The 15809-nt window shown below is 38.8% G+C and overlaps 1 protein-coding gene across 1 annotated transcript; it reads right to left on the bottom strand.

Annotated features, from left to right (window-relative positions):
- Positions 1-4466: 4466 nt before the first annotated feature.
- LOC128621774 (odorant receptor 131-2-like) lies at positions 4467-6020 on the bottom strand. Its single transcript, XM_053647733.1, has one exon. It carries the CDS (start codon positions 5870-5872, stop codon positions 4898-4900), a length of 975 nt encoding a protein of 324 aa, XP_053503708.1. The 5' UTR covers positions 5873-6020; the 3' UTR covers positions 4467-4897.
- Between the last annotated feature and the right edge of the window lie 9789 nt (positions 6021-15809).

Below are 15809 nucleotides of genomic sequence, written 5' to 3'. Positions count from 1 at the left end.
AGAACAGCCCAAAGCGTGACAGAACGCGCTTCCGGGTTCTCAGACTGTGTTTACTTGTGACACGTGTGTTTATTTTGGTTTCTGTCCTGTCTCCACTCTTGTTATGTTATTGGTTGTCTCCTAATGTGTCACAGCTGTTCTGTGGCTGATATAGTAATTGGGAAAATACTCCCATTTTGGAGGCATAGAGTGTTTCCTAGTTTTCAGGAACTCCAGTTGCTATCTAAAGATACTGTTACTCTTCTTCGCCAGTGGGACCACTTGGTCGAACAGGATGGGGTCTTCGTGTATCGTCATGTTTTCCACCCAGATGGAAGGGAGGAGAGCCTCCAGTTGATCTTGTCATCCATTTTAAAAGGTGAGGTTTTAACAGGGTTGCATCAGGAATATGGACACCAAGGGGTCGGACGCACTATTGAATTGGTACGGGAGAGATGTTATTATCCAGGAATGGTGAGGGACATGGCCCGCTGGTGCCACGAGTGTGAGCGGTGTCAGCTCAATAAGGACATACAACCAGGTGCCTCTAGTTTTATGGGGCACCTGTTTCATCAAGGCCTAATGAGATATAACCCATTGATTTTACTGTGCTTGAACCCTCTAGTTCAGGCATAGAGAATATTTTGGTGATGACTGACATCTTTAGTAAATATACCTTGGCGGTTCCCACACGGGATCAACATGGCAGACACAGTGGTGCGAGTGTGGGTAGTAGAATGGTTTTATAAATTCGGGCTTCCCATCTGTATACATTCTGACCAGGGCTGCAATTTTAAAAACATATTGATTCAACAGCTTTGTGACCTGTATAATGTCCAGAAATCCGGTACCATGCCTTACCATCCAGCGGGTAATGGCCAATGTGAAAGAAATATTTAGGCCCTGGGATTGAGGGGTATCAGTTGGGCTACTATTGGTTGGTTAGGGGGTATTGAGTGAGCCCAGCATGGCTAGAGGTAGTGGATATAGACCTGCCTGGTTGAGAATCGCATCATGGAGTTACTGCCTTTTCCGGTCTCACATGCTGAGTGGCGTGCAGGAGGGCTCCTTGTTTGCTTCCTACTGTGTGTGGGAGAGTATTTGGACTGTTTCCCATGGTTGACGCTTCCGCAGCCCATTACTTAGGTAGGAGCGTAGTTGTTTGTGGCATTTATTTTTCCCTTATAGGGTGACATGGTTATATCAAGTATGTTCTGTGTTACTTTTACAGTGTGCACATTGATTTTATCTTGTCTGTGTGTTTGAGATTCCTCGCACCTTACGTATGTAGTTTCTTTTTATTTTGCTCATCATAGTTTGATATGATATTGTTTTAATCATGAATGTTATTTCAGGCATACAGTGTATGCCTTCGATTAGTGTATGGAATTAGGATTCCGTCACGGGGGCTACTGGGGACTCGCTTGTTGTCTGCGGCGCACTGCTGTATTGCTGTTGGCATGATTCTGTGTTATAGGATTGGTGGTATCTTTATCATTTTGTTACTGGTGGGGGGTTGAATTTTCTTGTTGTCTACCCTGCAGCAGTATAGGTGATAACTGGTTAGTGTTTCATTATCAGATGCGGTTTGGGGGGGCCCCATTTTGCATGTATGTGGTCATTAGTATTTATGTAGTGGGTTTTTTTTTGTTGTATTTAATGATTTGTAGGTAGGTATAATTTCTGTCTATTTTTCTGTCTTTCTCTTTTGTTAGGAGCTGGATGTCCAAGAGCAAGGGGAGTTGACTCATAGTCTTGTGGTGCATGTGCACTGGTGAATGAAGGTGATGTAGTGATTTGGTCTTTTTTTTCTTTTGGGTTGTTCTCTACTCATTTGAGTGTTTCTGTGACCTTTGAGCCTCCCCCTGCTGGTAACCCCCAGCCCCATTGTTTGACTTATTCTTTTGTTTTTTTTTGTTGTTGTTGTGTTGATTTAGTTTTTCTTGTATACTGCCCTTGTGATGTATGTAATCTTTGTAATTTTTTTGTATTGTTAAGAAGTGTTTCTTCCAATGAAGTTCGTACCACTCAGCGCTGTACTAATCTTTTATGGTATTGAATATCTCTTTCTATCTTGTCTTTGTTGTTATGTGGTTTTGAATCATTTTTAAATTAAATTTTGATGTAATAAAAACAATTAATCTGTCCATCCACATCTTGTGTCCTGTTAAGGAAAAATCTGTGCAGCCTATTTATTGGGTTTGTTGATGAGCTGGTATTACTGGGTTGAGAGTCCCCAGGTGGCGTAGTCATTGTACTGTGGTCATTCAGTAATTCCACCTCTCACCACACTATGATTGGGGAAATATCATTGCTGAAGTTCCTCATGAAATACCTGTAGTAATTTTGATACCCAGGAATCAGTACAAAACACTGATTCTCTTTGAGTTAATCAATCATTGCATGAACCCTCCCATTCTCTATCCAAGCATCCTCCAGAATATGTGTGCTGTAGTATGTGGCAGTCTCATGTCAATCAATGGTTCAACCATAAATCAAACCTCTAGCCTAAGCACACATTTTAGCATAGGGAAATCAGTGATAAAGTTAGGTTTGTGACTTATTATGTATTGTTGCTGTGAAAATGATCTTCACTGTTTGAATACTATTGCGATTTTGACCATATTTATAAATACAACATTGTCCATGATGAGCAGCAGTTTAGCCAGCATTCTGTCCTGCACAGGGAGTCCAGATTGGTCCAAGTGACCCGTCTAACTTTCCTTATCAGTTTGCTCAGTCTGCTGGCATCTCCTGCATTGATGTCACTGCCCCATCATACTGCTGTGTAAAAGATAGTGCCCACTGCAGCTGAGACATTTGAAAATTTTTGACATGTACTTGAGTTGTACGTAAAATCTGAGGTGAACAGTATGAACAAGAAATGAGATAGAACTGTTCCTTGTGGAGCTACTTTATTGCTAACACCCTTATCTGAAACTCTTTTCCTTAATCACATAAACTGGGGTCTGATCCAGGAGGTTGTGGTAATGTCCACCTGCATTGTGGTAAACTAACAGACATTATCATTGATATGCTTTTTCCCCAATTATTATTTGCTTTGGTGAATGACCTGTGGTCTACAGTCTGATAAAAACTGGACTTTCCTAGAGATATTTCCTATTTACCACTTAAAATCACAAGTTAACAGTCTGCTTTTCTGCCTACTTAACCAAGTGACACTAATTCAAATTCATACAGGTTCCAATGCCAGTAAATGTTCAAGATGCTGTCAGTGGTTTAGGTTCATGTTGACCACTGATGTAAACTATGGGTGCAGCTGTGGACACATACTCTACATACTCTGTCTGCAGACTAGAGGGCAGATGACAGATCACTTTGTGTGCTTCTTTTTTCAAAATTGCAAACCAATCTTGGGTATGAGAAAGGCTTGGTGTAAATAAAACTTGGCAAATAATACTACTTTTTAAGTATTAATACTGAAAAAATATGCTTTAGAATCACAAAATAGTAATAAAGTCTAGAAATTTTTATTTATACTTGTATTTAAAATTTGATTCATACTTGAATTACAATTTAAAATTATAATAAATAAATAAATAATAAATAAATTTAATTATTGCTTATTAAAACCTCATTTACATATATTTATATACATATTTGGATGTGACTTCATTCATGCAATTGTTCTTTGTAAGTCATTTGCAATATGACACAAATGAATAACACAAAACATAAATTAATATTTGTTATTTGGGATCTTAGTAAATCAGTAACAATGTAAAGAATGAGCCTGTTGATTTACCAAGGGTTCATGGGGCCTAGACAGCCTGGCTGAACCACTTCTTTCTAGGGCTAAAGCTCTCCAAAGATATTGTTGTGTCCTGACAGGTTGCAAGGTTGCTTAGCATCATCTGTTACTTATCAGGGTAGACACATTACAGTAGTGCTTATTATCTGGCAATTCACTGATTTCAGAGAAAATGCTGAAAGAAGAGTTTCGTTTCAACACACAGACACGGGCATGGCATACAAATCACTATTCAGTAGTATATGTCCCATGTACATCTGACAGAAAGCATTACATCTTTGGTGTTTTTGTTGAGGTTTCTGTGATTATATCAAATCATAGTTTTCCTAAATGCATTCAAGCTATATTGGTAATTTTGAAAGATTACACATAACACCACAATCTGTGTTTGACACATTGACTCACAATATTTTATTTTCTCCCAAACATTTATATAGTTTGACACAAGATTACCAAATTTTAACAGTTTCTGATTTTTGTCAGTTTCTTTAGTAAATCATAGAGCTACATGTATTTCTCCATAAATTATACACAAGGACACACAGATTGTTAATAACCTAATGATGTTTAATTTTATATCCCAGCTAATTAACTATATATAAAATACATTATAGAGTCCTATATAGATACACAAAATAATGTATATCTATACAAAATTATTGTCTTTCTTTTTTTTTTATACTATTATACAATAATAATGAGGTGCCTATGAAATAGCATGGAAGTTTATTTATTAAAATGTCAAACCATAACACATTTCTAGTAAAAACCTTCATCAACATATCCTGAATATATAGGAGAGAGAGAGAGAGAGAGAGAGAGAGAGAGAGAGAGAGAGAGAGAGAGAGCACTGATACCTGAGACCACTAGTGAAAATGCTTCTATTTTGCATTTTTATAAGTTTATAATAATTTAATACAACACATATACAAATTATATTATCAACAACAACTTTATTGAATAGTAGAGTATTTTGTATTTCTCCTTTTTTGTTTTAAAGACAGTGTCAACTCAAGCTGGCATGGACTCCATAAGTTTGTTTATTTCCAATTTTGTAAAAAAATAAATATATTTTCAATGTGGTCTCATACATTTGGACCCCACTGCATACAAAAATCTCTAAGGTTATGATATCCAGTGTTGTGTTTAAATTGGTCTTATTTTCACTTGTTTGATTTCAAACAATGTTGAGAAAAGGTGGTCAGTACCACACAAAGCGTAATGTCTAAAAACAAGGAAAAACTTTTCATCTCTGACACCATAAATCAATGGACTAAGACTACGTGGTAAAAACAAAAAAACAATAAAATTAGAATATCTTATATTCTTAAATGTGTTTTCTTCAACTTTGAAATATGCCATTTCTATATATGGGTTAAAAAACTGTATCATGCACAGAAACAGTTGAACAGCATGAAGCAGCACAGTTCTGAGACTCTTATTGGTGGATTTCTTTTTCTCAGAAGATGCAGCTCTGGCTGCAATCATTATCTTGATGTAGGTGAACACAATGATAATAGACATAAAAATGAAAAGGATAATGAAAATTATGGCACGACCATGTGCCTGCCACTCTTGGATTAACATTATCTCTGAATTACAAACTGCATAGGAGAATAGAGCAGCAGCTGGGGCTACTGCCCAATATCCTATAACACTGAACACTGGAATTATAGAACTGACACTCCATATGATAAGAAGCCCATATAATCTGGTCCTGTTGGTGGAAATGTCTGCATGTCTCAAAGGCATGCATATAGCCACATAGCGTTCCAGACACATAGCCACCAAAGTCAGTGGTGTACAACAGGTGAAAATAGACTGAATTAGGAAACTGAGAGTACAAATAATCATGTGCATGGGGTACTGGAAATAACTCACAATAGTAAGCAAGCCAGATAACAGTATGAAAGCAGTGTCCACAAACAGTGTTTGTGCAAACAAAATGTATCGAGTTTCTTCTCTAAACGCCTCCTTTTTCAGAAATGTGAATAACATCAAGCAGTTTATATAGAGGAAAATCCCAACCAGGACCTCCAACAACAAGAACTTCTCAAAATAATACTTTGAAACATTAAATAAATGATTGCTTGAATTACTATAATCTTCTGCACTCTTCATGCCTGTAAAAATAAAGATGTAAATATAATAAATGATAAAAACTTACACCATACAACACCAGAGAAAATCACACATTAATGGTGGGTTAATGGAGATCATAAATGGTTGCAATGTGAAGAGAGAACCTCCTCATGATAATATTCCTCTGGTATTTATACTGTTCAAGTGGTACGGGGATAACAGATGACAGGTCATTATGATGACAGAGCTACCAGTGTTGTTGCTGTTAGTTTTAATATTTAATGATGTTCTTTGTGTATATTTTGATATATTTCCCTTTTCTCAACAAATGAGAAAATTCATGCATTTACAAAAAATAGACCTTATTATTATGTTATACCTATTGATGTACCATGAGGGACCATACTTATTCAAGGTATATTCACTGTCCTTATAAACTGTTAACATTATCTATTTATCTTCTCAAGTTTCTTGCATATAAACTAATTGGGAAGATTTTCATAATGCAGCAAGACAATCAGGGTTAACAAGTGGAAGGTTTTAGACTGGTCAAGTCAATCACCATACCAACTGAGCATGCATTAAATATCCTGAAGATGAGACTGAAGTTGAGAAACCCCCCAAAACAAACAACAACTGAAAGAAGCTGCAGTACAAGCCTGGAAAAGCATTTCAAAAGAATAAAACTGTTTGGTGATATCAGTGGTTCGCTGGCTTAATTCAGTTATCACAAGCAATGGATATGCAACCAAATATTACTTTAATCTGTTCTGATACATTTGCTCACCTAAAAATTGTCTGGTCTGCCATCTAAGGTGCCATGTTCCAAGTTGTTTAACAGAAAATCAGAAAAGCTGAAATTCTGATCTGTCATCTCATATTCATCTTTTGAGCCCAAACTCAAATGTCTTCAGTCTACTACAAAAACAAACTGTCTGGCCATTACAACACTTTTGGAAGGGACTGTATGGTCTATTATAATAGAGTCATGGTGCCTTCAGTGGAGGAGTCATTAATGGATGAAGTGTTAATGGACCACTGGGCTGGTGCCTGGGAGTCGAATACTGTTTCAGATACAATACAGATTCAGCTGTTTAGAACTCTCCAAACTCCCCTCAACCATTTGGTTTCCAGCCTATTTGTTACCAGTGATGGTTCTCATTCCACTTCAACCATCTTTCCCATTGTTCTGTAGCAGCTTGCACTCCATCTTGTCCCTGAAACTGTCTTTCCCTTTACAGAGCTGTCTGAGGCTCTGACTGGAACTCCTCCTTATCACCCACCTTGAAAACCATCAAATTCCTATTCAGCAGGCTCTTCAGATACTTTATGATCCAAGGTTTATTATTACAGTAAAAAGCACACTGTATTTGTGGAAATCACATAGTGGTAATTTAGGTGGATTTCCATGAAGCTGTGACAAGAAAGCTCCAATACTGCTTTCTGAAGCATCTACCTCCACATCAAAGGACAATTATGGAACAGAGAGCCAAAGAATGGGGGCACCGTGGAGGGTTGATGAAATTCACATTTCTCAAGTTTCACATACAGGTTATTGTCCATGAGTTTCTTTAGCACTTGGCAGACATGTTCCACATGCTCAGTCTCTGAACAGGAATACACAAGTCACTAGTGGGAGTGGAGACTGCTACTTCACCATGACAGAATTTAGGGCCCTATAATCAATACAGTGTCTCAGTCCATAATAAAAAGAACTCAACAGCTACATGAGAGTTGGAGGGACAAATTTATCCTAACACTAGGGCCTCTAGACATACTTTTTCATGGTCTGGGTCTCGTTTAAAGATAGAGGATAAATTCTACTGTGAGGAGGAGATGTACCACATAAATGATAGCACAATCCCACGGCCATTGTGGGTGGTAACTCTGAGGCCTTAGACTTATTAAACACATTTCCTAGATTGAGATCTGGTTTGGGTAGGGAAACATCTTAGCATTAACGCTGTCAATCTGAGTGTAAAGACAAGGAAATAAGTACTCCAGTATTCTCTATTAGTCCAGGAAACAGTGGGATTATGGGTAGCTAGCCAGGGATAACCATGGGATTATGAGATAATGTTCATACGAGGCAGTATGGAGAAGACCTGTATGACAGCTGGGGCATGGTCGAACATCAGCTGTGGACAGAGAGGAGGGATGTGGAACCAGCATGTAAGATGATGATTCTCACTTGTGTCTTGTTACCGTCAGTCTACTCATTTGTGTTACTTTGTGCTTTCAGTGATGGCTGTAATCATAGAAAGAGTGAGAGACTGAACTGGCAGAGCATGCAACATACACACACACTTACACACACTCATACAGACACAATTTTTTTTGCTTGAACTTGAATGAAGTGAGTTTTTGAAAGTGTGCTGAAAAGCATGATGTGAATAAACGTGAGCACCCTCACACACTGGGTACTACAGTGGCTGAAAACTGGGATTTTGGAAGACTCGGACAAATCCATGGAAGTGTCCCCACTCAGCGAGATCCTAAAGTACCTTACTATCATCTGTCAAATCCAACACCAAGCACTTTTTAACCTACATAACAAGCAACTGCTGTGCTTCGAAGCCCTCAAGCGGAATAAGACAGAGAGGTGATGGGCACTCCAGATCTCTAGCTGTGTCCCCTGCCACCATTCCACCCCTGACACTCACCAAGATGGCCTTCACTGAGCCTTCACAGAGCTGTTCAAGTGCATGGGAATGGCCAGAGGAAGTTGTGCTCATCCATTTGCTATTGGGGAAGCCCAGCTTGCCACCCAGCAGCTGCTGTCATGGACACAACTGGAGTTTTCCAAAGTCAAGAGGGCAGTCCAGCAGCAGGCCAGCTGAATGCCAGATGAGCACCACGAATGCTTCTGTTTGCTCCAGCACCCAGAAGTTGGCACCAACTAGGTTGATGGTGGAGGAGCAGGACAGAGACCAGATCATTGAGCTTGTTGTACTGGAGCAATTCATCATTCAACTCCTGACAGGAATGGTGGGGTGGGTCCAGTGCCACAGGCCTGCATCCCTGGATGAAGCTGTTCAGATGGCAGAGGATCACATGGTGGTGGTCCCTGGTCCAGCCCCCCCTCCTCATTCTCTGATGTCTTCTCCAAGTTCCCTCTCTCTCAACACAGGACTTCGGCAAAGCCCAGGCAAATTGCCAGGCATTTCCAGGATAAGCATAACGTCATGGAAGCCATTTGAATGAACTACATCACTTTATGTCAGTTTCACTGGACTACGCAACGCGATACCTAGAATTCTTGCCTCTCAACAACATCTCAGCATGCAGCATTGTGGAGGCACTCTTCTGTGTTGCCTCCTGAGTCATGATCCTGAAAGAGATCCTGACTGACCAGGGCATGTCCTTTATGTCACACACCCTTTGTATGAATTATTAGGAATTAAATTGATTTGCACTAGTGTTTACCATCAGCATAAGGATGGGCTGGACAAGCAGCGTAATATGATATAAAACTATGATTTGTAACTTCGTTCACAATGATGCTCGGAATTGGGATAAGTAGCCTCTGTTTGCAGTATGAGAGGTCCTGCAAGCCTGCACAGGGTTTTCCCCATTCGAATTATTGTACGGGTGCAAGCCTTGTGGTGTCTTCGACATCATTAGATTCTAACAGCAAAATCAAAATTCAGTACATTCTGAACCTGAGAGAAAAACTCCACACCTTAAAGTCACCTAACACGGGAGAATTTGCATCAGGCCATGAATGACAGTCCTCACTGTAGGACAGGGGTACTCAGCTATGGGAATTTGCACTGGGAGATAAAGTGCTCATTTTACTACCCACGTCAAGCTCTAAATTACTCGCAAAGTAACAAGGACCCTTTGAGGTCACATAACGATTTGGAGAAGCTGACTATGAGGCAGTTCCTGTGGCTCTGGTAATGGTGGTTCCCGAGATGGACAAGCTTTTATTCAACACTGATCTTAACCAAAGGGTATTGGCAGATTACCTTGACTCCAATATCTAAAAAAAAAAAAAAAAGCCTTTCCCACTCCATTTGGGTTAAACCAATTGGTCACCATTCTGTTTGGGTTGTTAGGAGCAATGTTTCAATGTTTCATGGACAGAATACTCCATCCACACGATGCATATGTAGCTACAACATCAGAGATCTGTCCTGAGATCCTTGAGATGAGTGGGATACACAGAAAACATAGATGAGTGTAGAATTAGACAAGTTGAAATATGGTATCTGGGCTTTCACTGGAATAAAGTTTCCAGAGGGCATTTGCCTTAACATTTGCCTTTGATCTTTGAAATGATGACCTCCATAATTCTCTGGAAAGTAGCAGCTGCATTTTTGAGGCCAAACAGAAGAACCCAGAACTCAAATAATCCAAAGCAGGTTGTAAAATCTGTCTTCTGCATACTGTCAGGTTCTAGTTCCACTTGTCAGTAGCCACTCCAGAGCTCAAGTTTACTAAAAATTGTAGCTCTGTGCATTGCCTCTAAGATTTCCTGTACCTGTGGTATTGGATTGCCATCTGGGTGGGTTTTGATGTTATGTTTGGTGTACTCAACACATAACCAGGTACCGCTTCCTTTTAGGGGTAGAAGTACGACAAGGGAAGCCCTTTGAGATGTTGCATGGCCTTGACCTCCTTCTCAACCAGTTGTTGTTACTCTATGGAGACGCTGTTTGGTTATTGCTTGATGGGCACCTCATATGTGGTGGTAATCTGAAGAGTGACAATAGAGGTTTGTCCCAGCATGTTTGTACAGACAGATGCCCAAATAGACAGAGGGTAATACAGCTTTTGTTTGTCTTTAGGGTCAGCACCTGCTCTGTCCACCAGCTCTTATCTGTTGTTGTGTTTCTGGGTCCACCACACCTACAGCATTTAGGGCCAGATACAGGTTGTTGTAAGCAATCTGCCTTGTGTCTTGGAGGAACGTGAAATGAAGGCTAGTATTGGGTACTGTATAGGAGTCATTTTGAAAGTCTAAGATGATACCTACAGATCTAAGAAAATCAAGACCAGAATGACAGGGAAGGCAAGGTCCTGATTGCTCATCACATAGAATGAGTGATGTAATTTGTGGCCATGTAGTAGAGATCTCAACTGCACTTTTCCTTTGGCCTCTTTTTGAGACCATTTGCCAGGAGGAAGGCCTGTCCTTCACAGGACCTCCACTGTTCTCTTTCCCTTCTGACCTTATCCCACCAGGTTTCTTCGATCAGTGAACAGGAGCTACCAGTGGCCACCACAGCTGGCACACACCATTTCCTCATCTCCAGTGGAAGAATAAGTGATTTTGCTTTTGATGGTACATCCTGAACTACACTTGTTTGTCCAGGGGTTGACATGGCCTTTTTGGTTTCAGTAGGGGGTCTTTCTGTCCTTTCTTGTTGGGAGGCTCTATCCCAGTAGGTCTTGCAGAGTAGACTAGATGTAGATTCTAAGACATGGAGTCCTTCCCTCCCAAACTACCCCTGCTTGTTCATCTCTTCTCAAGTGGCCATAAAAACCCTATTTTGGTTTTGAAACCATGTCTCTAATTGGACATCCTTCTTTATAAGACAGCCAACCACAGACATTGCACATCTAGATCTATTTCTTTCCTCAGCCACTCCAGTTGCTTGTCAATGTGATATCCCACTCAGGATCACAGGGCTTTAATGTTCTGCTTCAGGCTGTCCTGCAGTTCTTGTAACTGGGCTCCCCATTTGTTCATGTCTTGAGCTGTGGCAGTGTTATGGGCTTTTATTGTGCTGGATAAGTCTTCCTCTAGTTGGCCATTCTTTCCTCAAGCTTGTGAACTTTCTGATCCTTTCAGACAGAATGATGACGTTTCCTCAGGAGGAGGAGGTGGTGGTAATAGAATTTAATCTTGCTGGTCAGGGAACATGTCTCCATTCTCTGATACTTGTCTTCTGAGCCGATGTACAGTTGACTAAGGGTTTTTATAATGTGGTCCATGGATTCTTGGAGAGGATGTAAATCACTGCAATGTTGAAAAAATCCAAGTGTTGCTGCAGGTCTTTTGCAGTCACTCGAGGGTTTTTCACAACTTGCCATCTCAGAAATCTGGTTGCAGCCATTGATAATTTCCTTTTTCTGCCCTGTCCAGGTATTTCATTCATTGTCAGCCCTTAGCCAGTTCAGGTATTTCATGTGTTCCAGCTCAAGCACACCTGGTGCAACAAATGAAGCACTTGTCAACACCTGTTTTGCATATTTGTGCTGTTGTGAAGGATTTTATTCAGGGGGTTGAATAAATTTGAAAATGGAGAAAGCATTATAAGTTACATTTTCAGTTGAATTTGGGGAAACCACTCAAAGCATTCATCGTGTTGAATTATTTCAATTGCTTTTGTTTGATTTGTTCATTGCAAACAGCTGAAAGTCTATACATTTTGACAATAAATCTGATTTGCAATGGGGGTTGAATAATTTTGATTGCAACTGTAAATTCTTTCCATCTACTAGCACGTACCAAGTTGGATTTTTCTGTATGAAAAATATTAACTTGTTAAGTAACATTTTCATGAAGTCCTGCTCTTAAAATAATGTGAAATCTGTCCTGCAAAAATCTTGGAACTACTTTATATAATATATGAGTTTTCACCCTAAACAAAAGCAGAGTTACTGCACATTTTTAAAGTCAAATTTAAGGCTTTTTAAGACCTTTTTAAGACCTGAAGAAATAAAAATTAAAACTGTACGCATATAAAGAACAAGCGCAAACAGCTGAAAGTCTGTAAATTTTGACAGTAAACCAGTTTTGCATTGGGGTTGAATAATTTTGATTGCAAGTGTCTGACAATATTTAAAGTTACATCATAAGCATACAGGTTACCTGGCTCTCCAGAGGTAAAGTACTGCATCACTTGTATTAATTATGTGCAGAGGTCAAATGCTTTCTATATGATGCTACATCTGAACTTGCAAGATACCTTGATGATCATCTCTGGGTAGTGCAGCTATCATATCTAGTGGATATTTTTGACCAAATTAACTTACTCAATACATCGATGCAAGAGAGAGATGCAAATATCTTGCTGCTTGCAAAGTCTGTGCAGTCAGTGGCAAATTGGATCTTTGGTGTGATGATCGACAGGAAAACAAAAATGTTGACATGTTTCCAACCTTTATTGACTGTGTGCAAAAGCCTTTAATACCTCTCCATTAATATCTCTCCTTTAGCACAGGTGTCTCACTAATAAATTGACAATAGAATGCGAGGCAACAGGGAACTTTCTGTTAGCGAACATTTTGTTGCCTACACTCTAAAAAAACACTGGGTTAAAAACAACCCAAATTGGGTTATTTTTAGCCCAACGGCTGGGTAAATATAGGACATAACACATTTTGGGCTAAACTAACCCATCAAGTTTGTTTGTTAATTTTAACCCCAAAATTGGTTGTTTTTCAACCCAAAGGATGGTTTCATTTTTACAAAAATGCTGGGTTAATTTTATTGAATAAATGGGTTAATATTTTCAGGTTTAGTTTTACCCTTTGAAAATGTAAAATATACCACAATAAATAAACAAATATGTCAACATGGTATCTCCTTCATTTATACACAAGAAGGTGTTCAGAAATGTATTGCTAGAGTTGCTAAAGTGGTGTTTATAAACACTAAAACACTAAAACAAAGAAGTAAACATTAAAACAGCCTATAGTTCAAGTGCTATTCTTCACAATAAGTGTTATAGTCTCATGGCATAGCACTTTAGGGCCCTGCAACCATCAGGGAACTCCTAATAAACAGTGGCCTATGATCATACACTATACTGTATAGCCAAAATTATGTGGACACCTGACATCCATGTGTGAACCCTTCCCAAGCTTCTGCCACAAAGTTTGAGGGACACAATTGTCTAGAATATCTTTGTAAGTTGTAAGATTTACCTTCACTGGAAGAAGCCTAGCTCATACATGGTCAAGCATGACAATGCCCCTGTGTACAATGCAAGGTACATAAAGTGGCCTGCACAGAACCTTGACCTCAAACCCACTGAACACATTTGGGATCAATTGAAATAGTGCCAGGCCTTCTTGCCCAACATTAGGGCTCCAATCTCACTTATGCTCTTGTGGCTGAATGGGCTCAACTCCTCAGAGCCACGTTCCAAAATCTAGTGGAAACCTTCCCAAAAGAGTGGAGGCTGTTATAGCAGCAAAGGGGTTACCAACTACATTTTAAACACATTGTTTTGGAATGGCCATATAGTGCATGTTCCCAATAAAGTTTGAAAAGTAGTTCTAGTGAGAAATATAAGACTGTGACTAATTATCTATGTCTTTCTATCACAGTAGTATGTCTAACCTTGTTGTGTTATTATAGGTACTATTTAAATATACGATTCAGTGGAGTAGTATGTGATTTGGGATGTACCTTATGACTTTAAAATAAAAATAATCTGGACCAGAAAATAGAAAAGAAATGAGAAAAAGCTGAAAATGAGATAAATGTATGTTGTTTTTTTCATATTAATATTTAAGTGAAGAATATTAAGAATATTTAAGTATTAAGATGTGCAACAATAAATGGTCCATCTGGAGTGCTGACAAAGTTTACAGTTGACTGTAAAATTGTAACTTACTTATTACTTCAATCAGGCAAACGTATCATCCAATCATAGTACATGGCAAATAAGACAGATCATTTATTCATTCATTCATTCAGTCATCGAACCACTTTATCCTGCTCAGAGTGGCAGTGTAAATACTCTTGTGAAAATGCCTCTATCAAAGCTTTTGTTTTCCAAACAAGTTGAGTTAACATCAATTAGGACCCAAATGCATGGTTCAATTTAATAATTAATGATCTTGTTATTTTCCTAGAACATAATTAGCCACAGTGGTTTACTCTAATGGTAGTCTCATGGAGACAGACATAATCACTAATGAGAATTGACACAGCTTTCAAAAACTTGGCAGTGAATTTCAGGGGTAGTTTGGGGTTTAGTTAAACATCCATTTTTAAGACTTAACTCATTTGAGATGGTGTTATTTCTTCTGGACATTAGGTATTCAGGGAATACAAGAAATTGGGGCAGGTCATGGAGGGAAAGCTGGTACATATAGCATTGTTGTGATTTGTTTTTTAAAAATTCAGTGCCAAGTTTTGCACTCTTGAAAGTCTCCAGACATGTGTTGTTGTTAGAGATTAAATTTGCCCCATGTGACTCTTAGAGTAAACCACTGTGGCCAATTACAGTTTATGAAAATATTAACACAATCATTAATTATTAAATTGGTCCATGCATTTGGATCCTAATTGTTGATAACTTGGCTTGTTTGGAAAACACGCTGTTGGATATGTGAGTGTTTGATATTTGACTGCATAATTGGATAAAATACTTTTTACTTTTATTTTAAAAAATTAATACTTTAATAAAAATATTAGTATTTTAATGACCTTTAATCAGAATCAGTATCAGAAGAATCAAAATCACCTTTATTGCCAAGTACCATGGGTTTACATGTACAAGGAATTTGTCTTGGTGTACCGGTACTTAACAATAACAGTAAAATACAAGAAATAAAAATATTAATAAAATAAACATTTGCAAGGTAAAATAAGAAAGTAAAAGAGAGAAAGTTATAAAATGCTCAGAGATTGAATTAAGAATGTACAGTATAGCAGTCTGAGTTGTGTACATTAATGTAATGTATATGAAACAAACATATGGAATTTTTCATTAATGTAATGTGTAATGGAGGTGGATAAGAGACTATGGTCTGTCCTGGGTATTATTAATGAGGCCAGTTGTGGATGGAAATAAACTATTTTTGTGGGGTGAGTGGAGTGCCTCAAAAAGTTTGTGTCCAGGGTAAGAGAGGTCAGCCACAATCTTAACTGCCCACTTCAGGGTCCTGGAAATGTATAGGTCATGAAGGGGTGGCAAATTGCAGCCAATCACCTTCTCAGCAGAGCGAATGGCATGCTGCATTCTGCCCTTGTCCTTGGCACTAGCAACAGCATACCAGATATTGATTG

Source organism: Ictalurus furcatus, chromosome 17 (genome assembly GCF_023375685.1).
Source record: "Ictalurus furcatus strain D&B chromosome 17, Billie_1.0, whole genome shotgun sequence".
NCBI classification, from domain to species: Eukaryota; Metazoa; Chordata; class Actinopteri; order Siluriformes; family Ictaluridae; genus Ictalurus; species Ictalurus furcatus.
The sequence above is the reverse complement of the archived record's forward strand: the minus strand, read 5'-3'. Positions and strand labels throughout refer to the sequence as shown.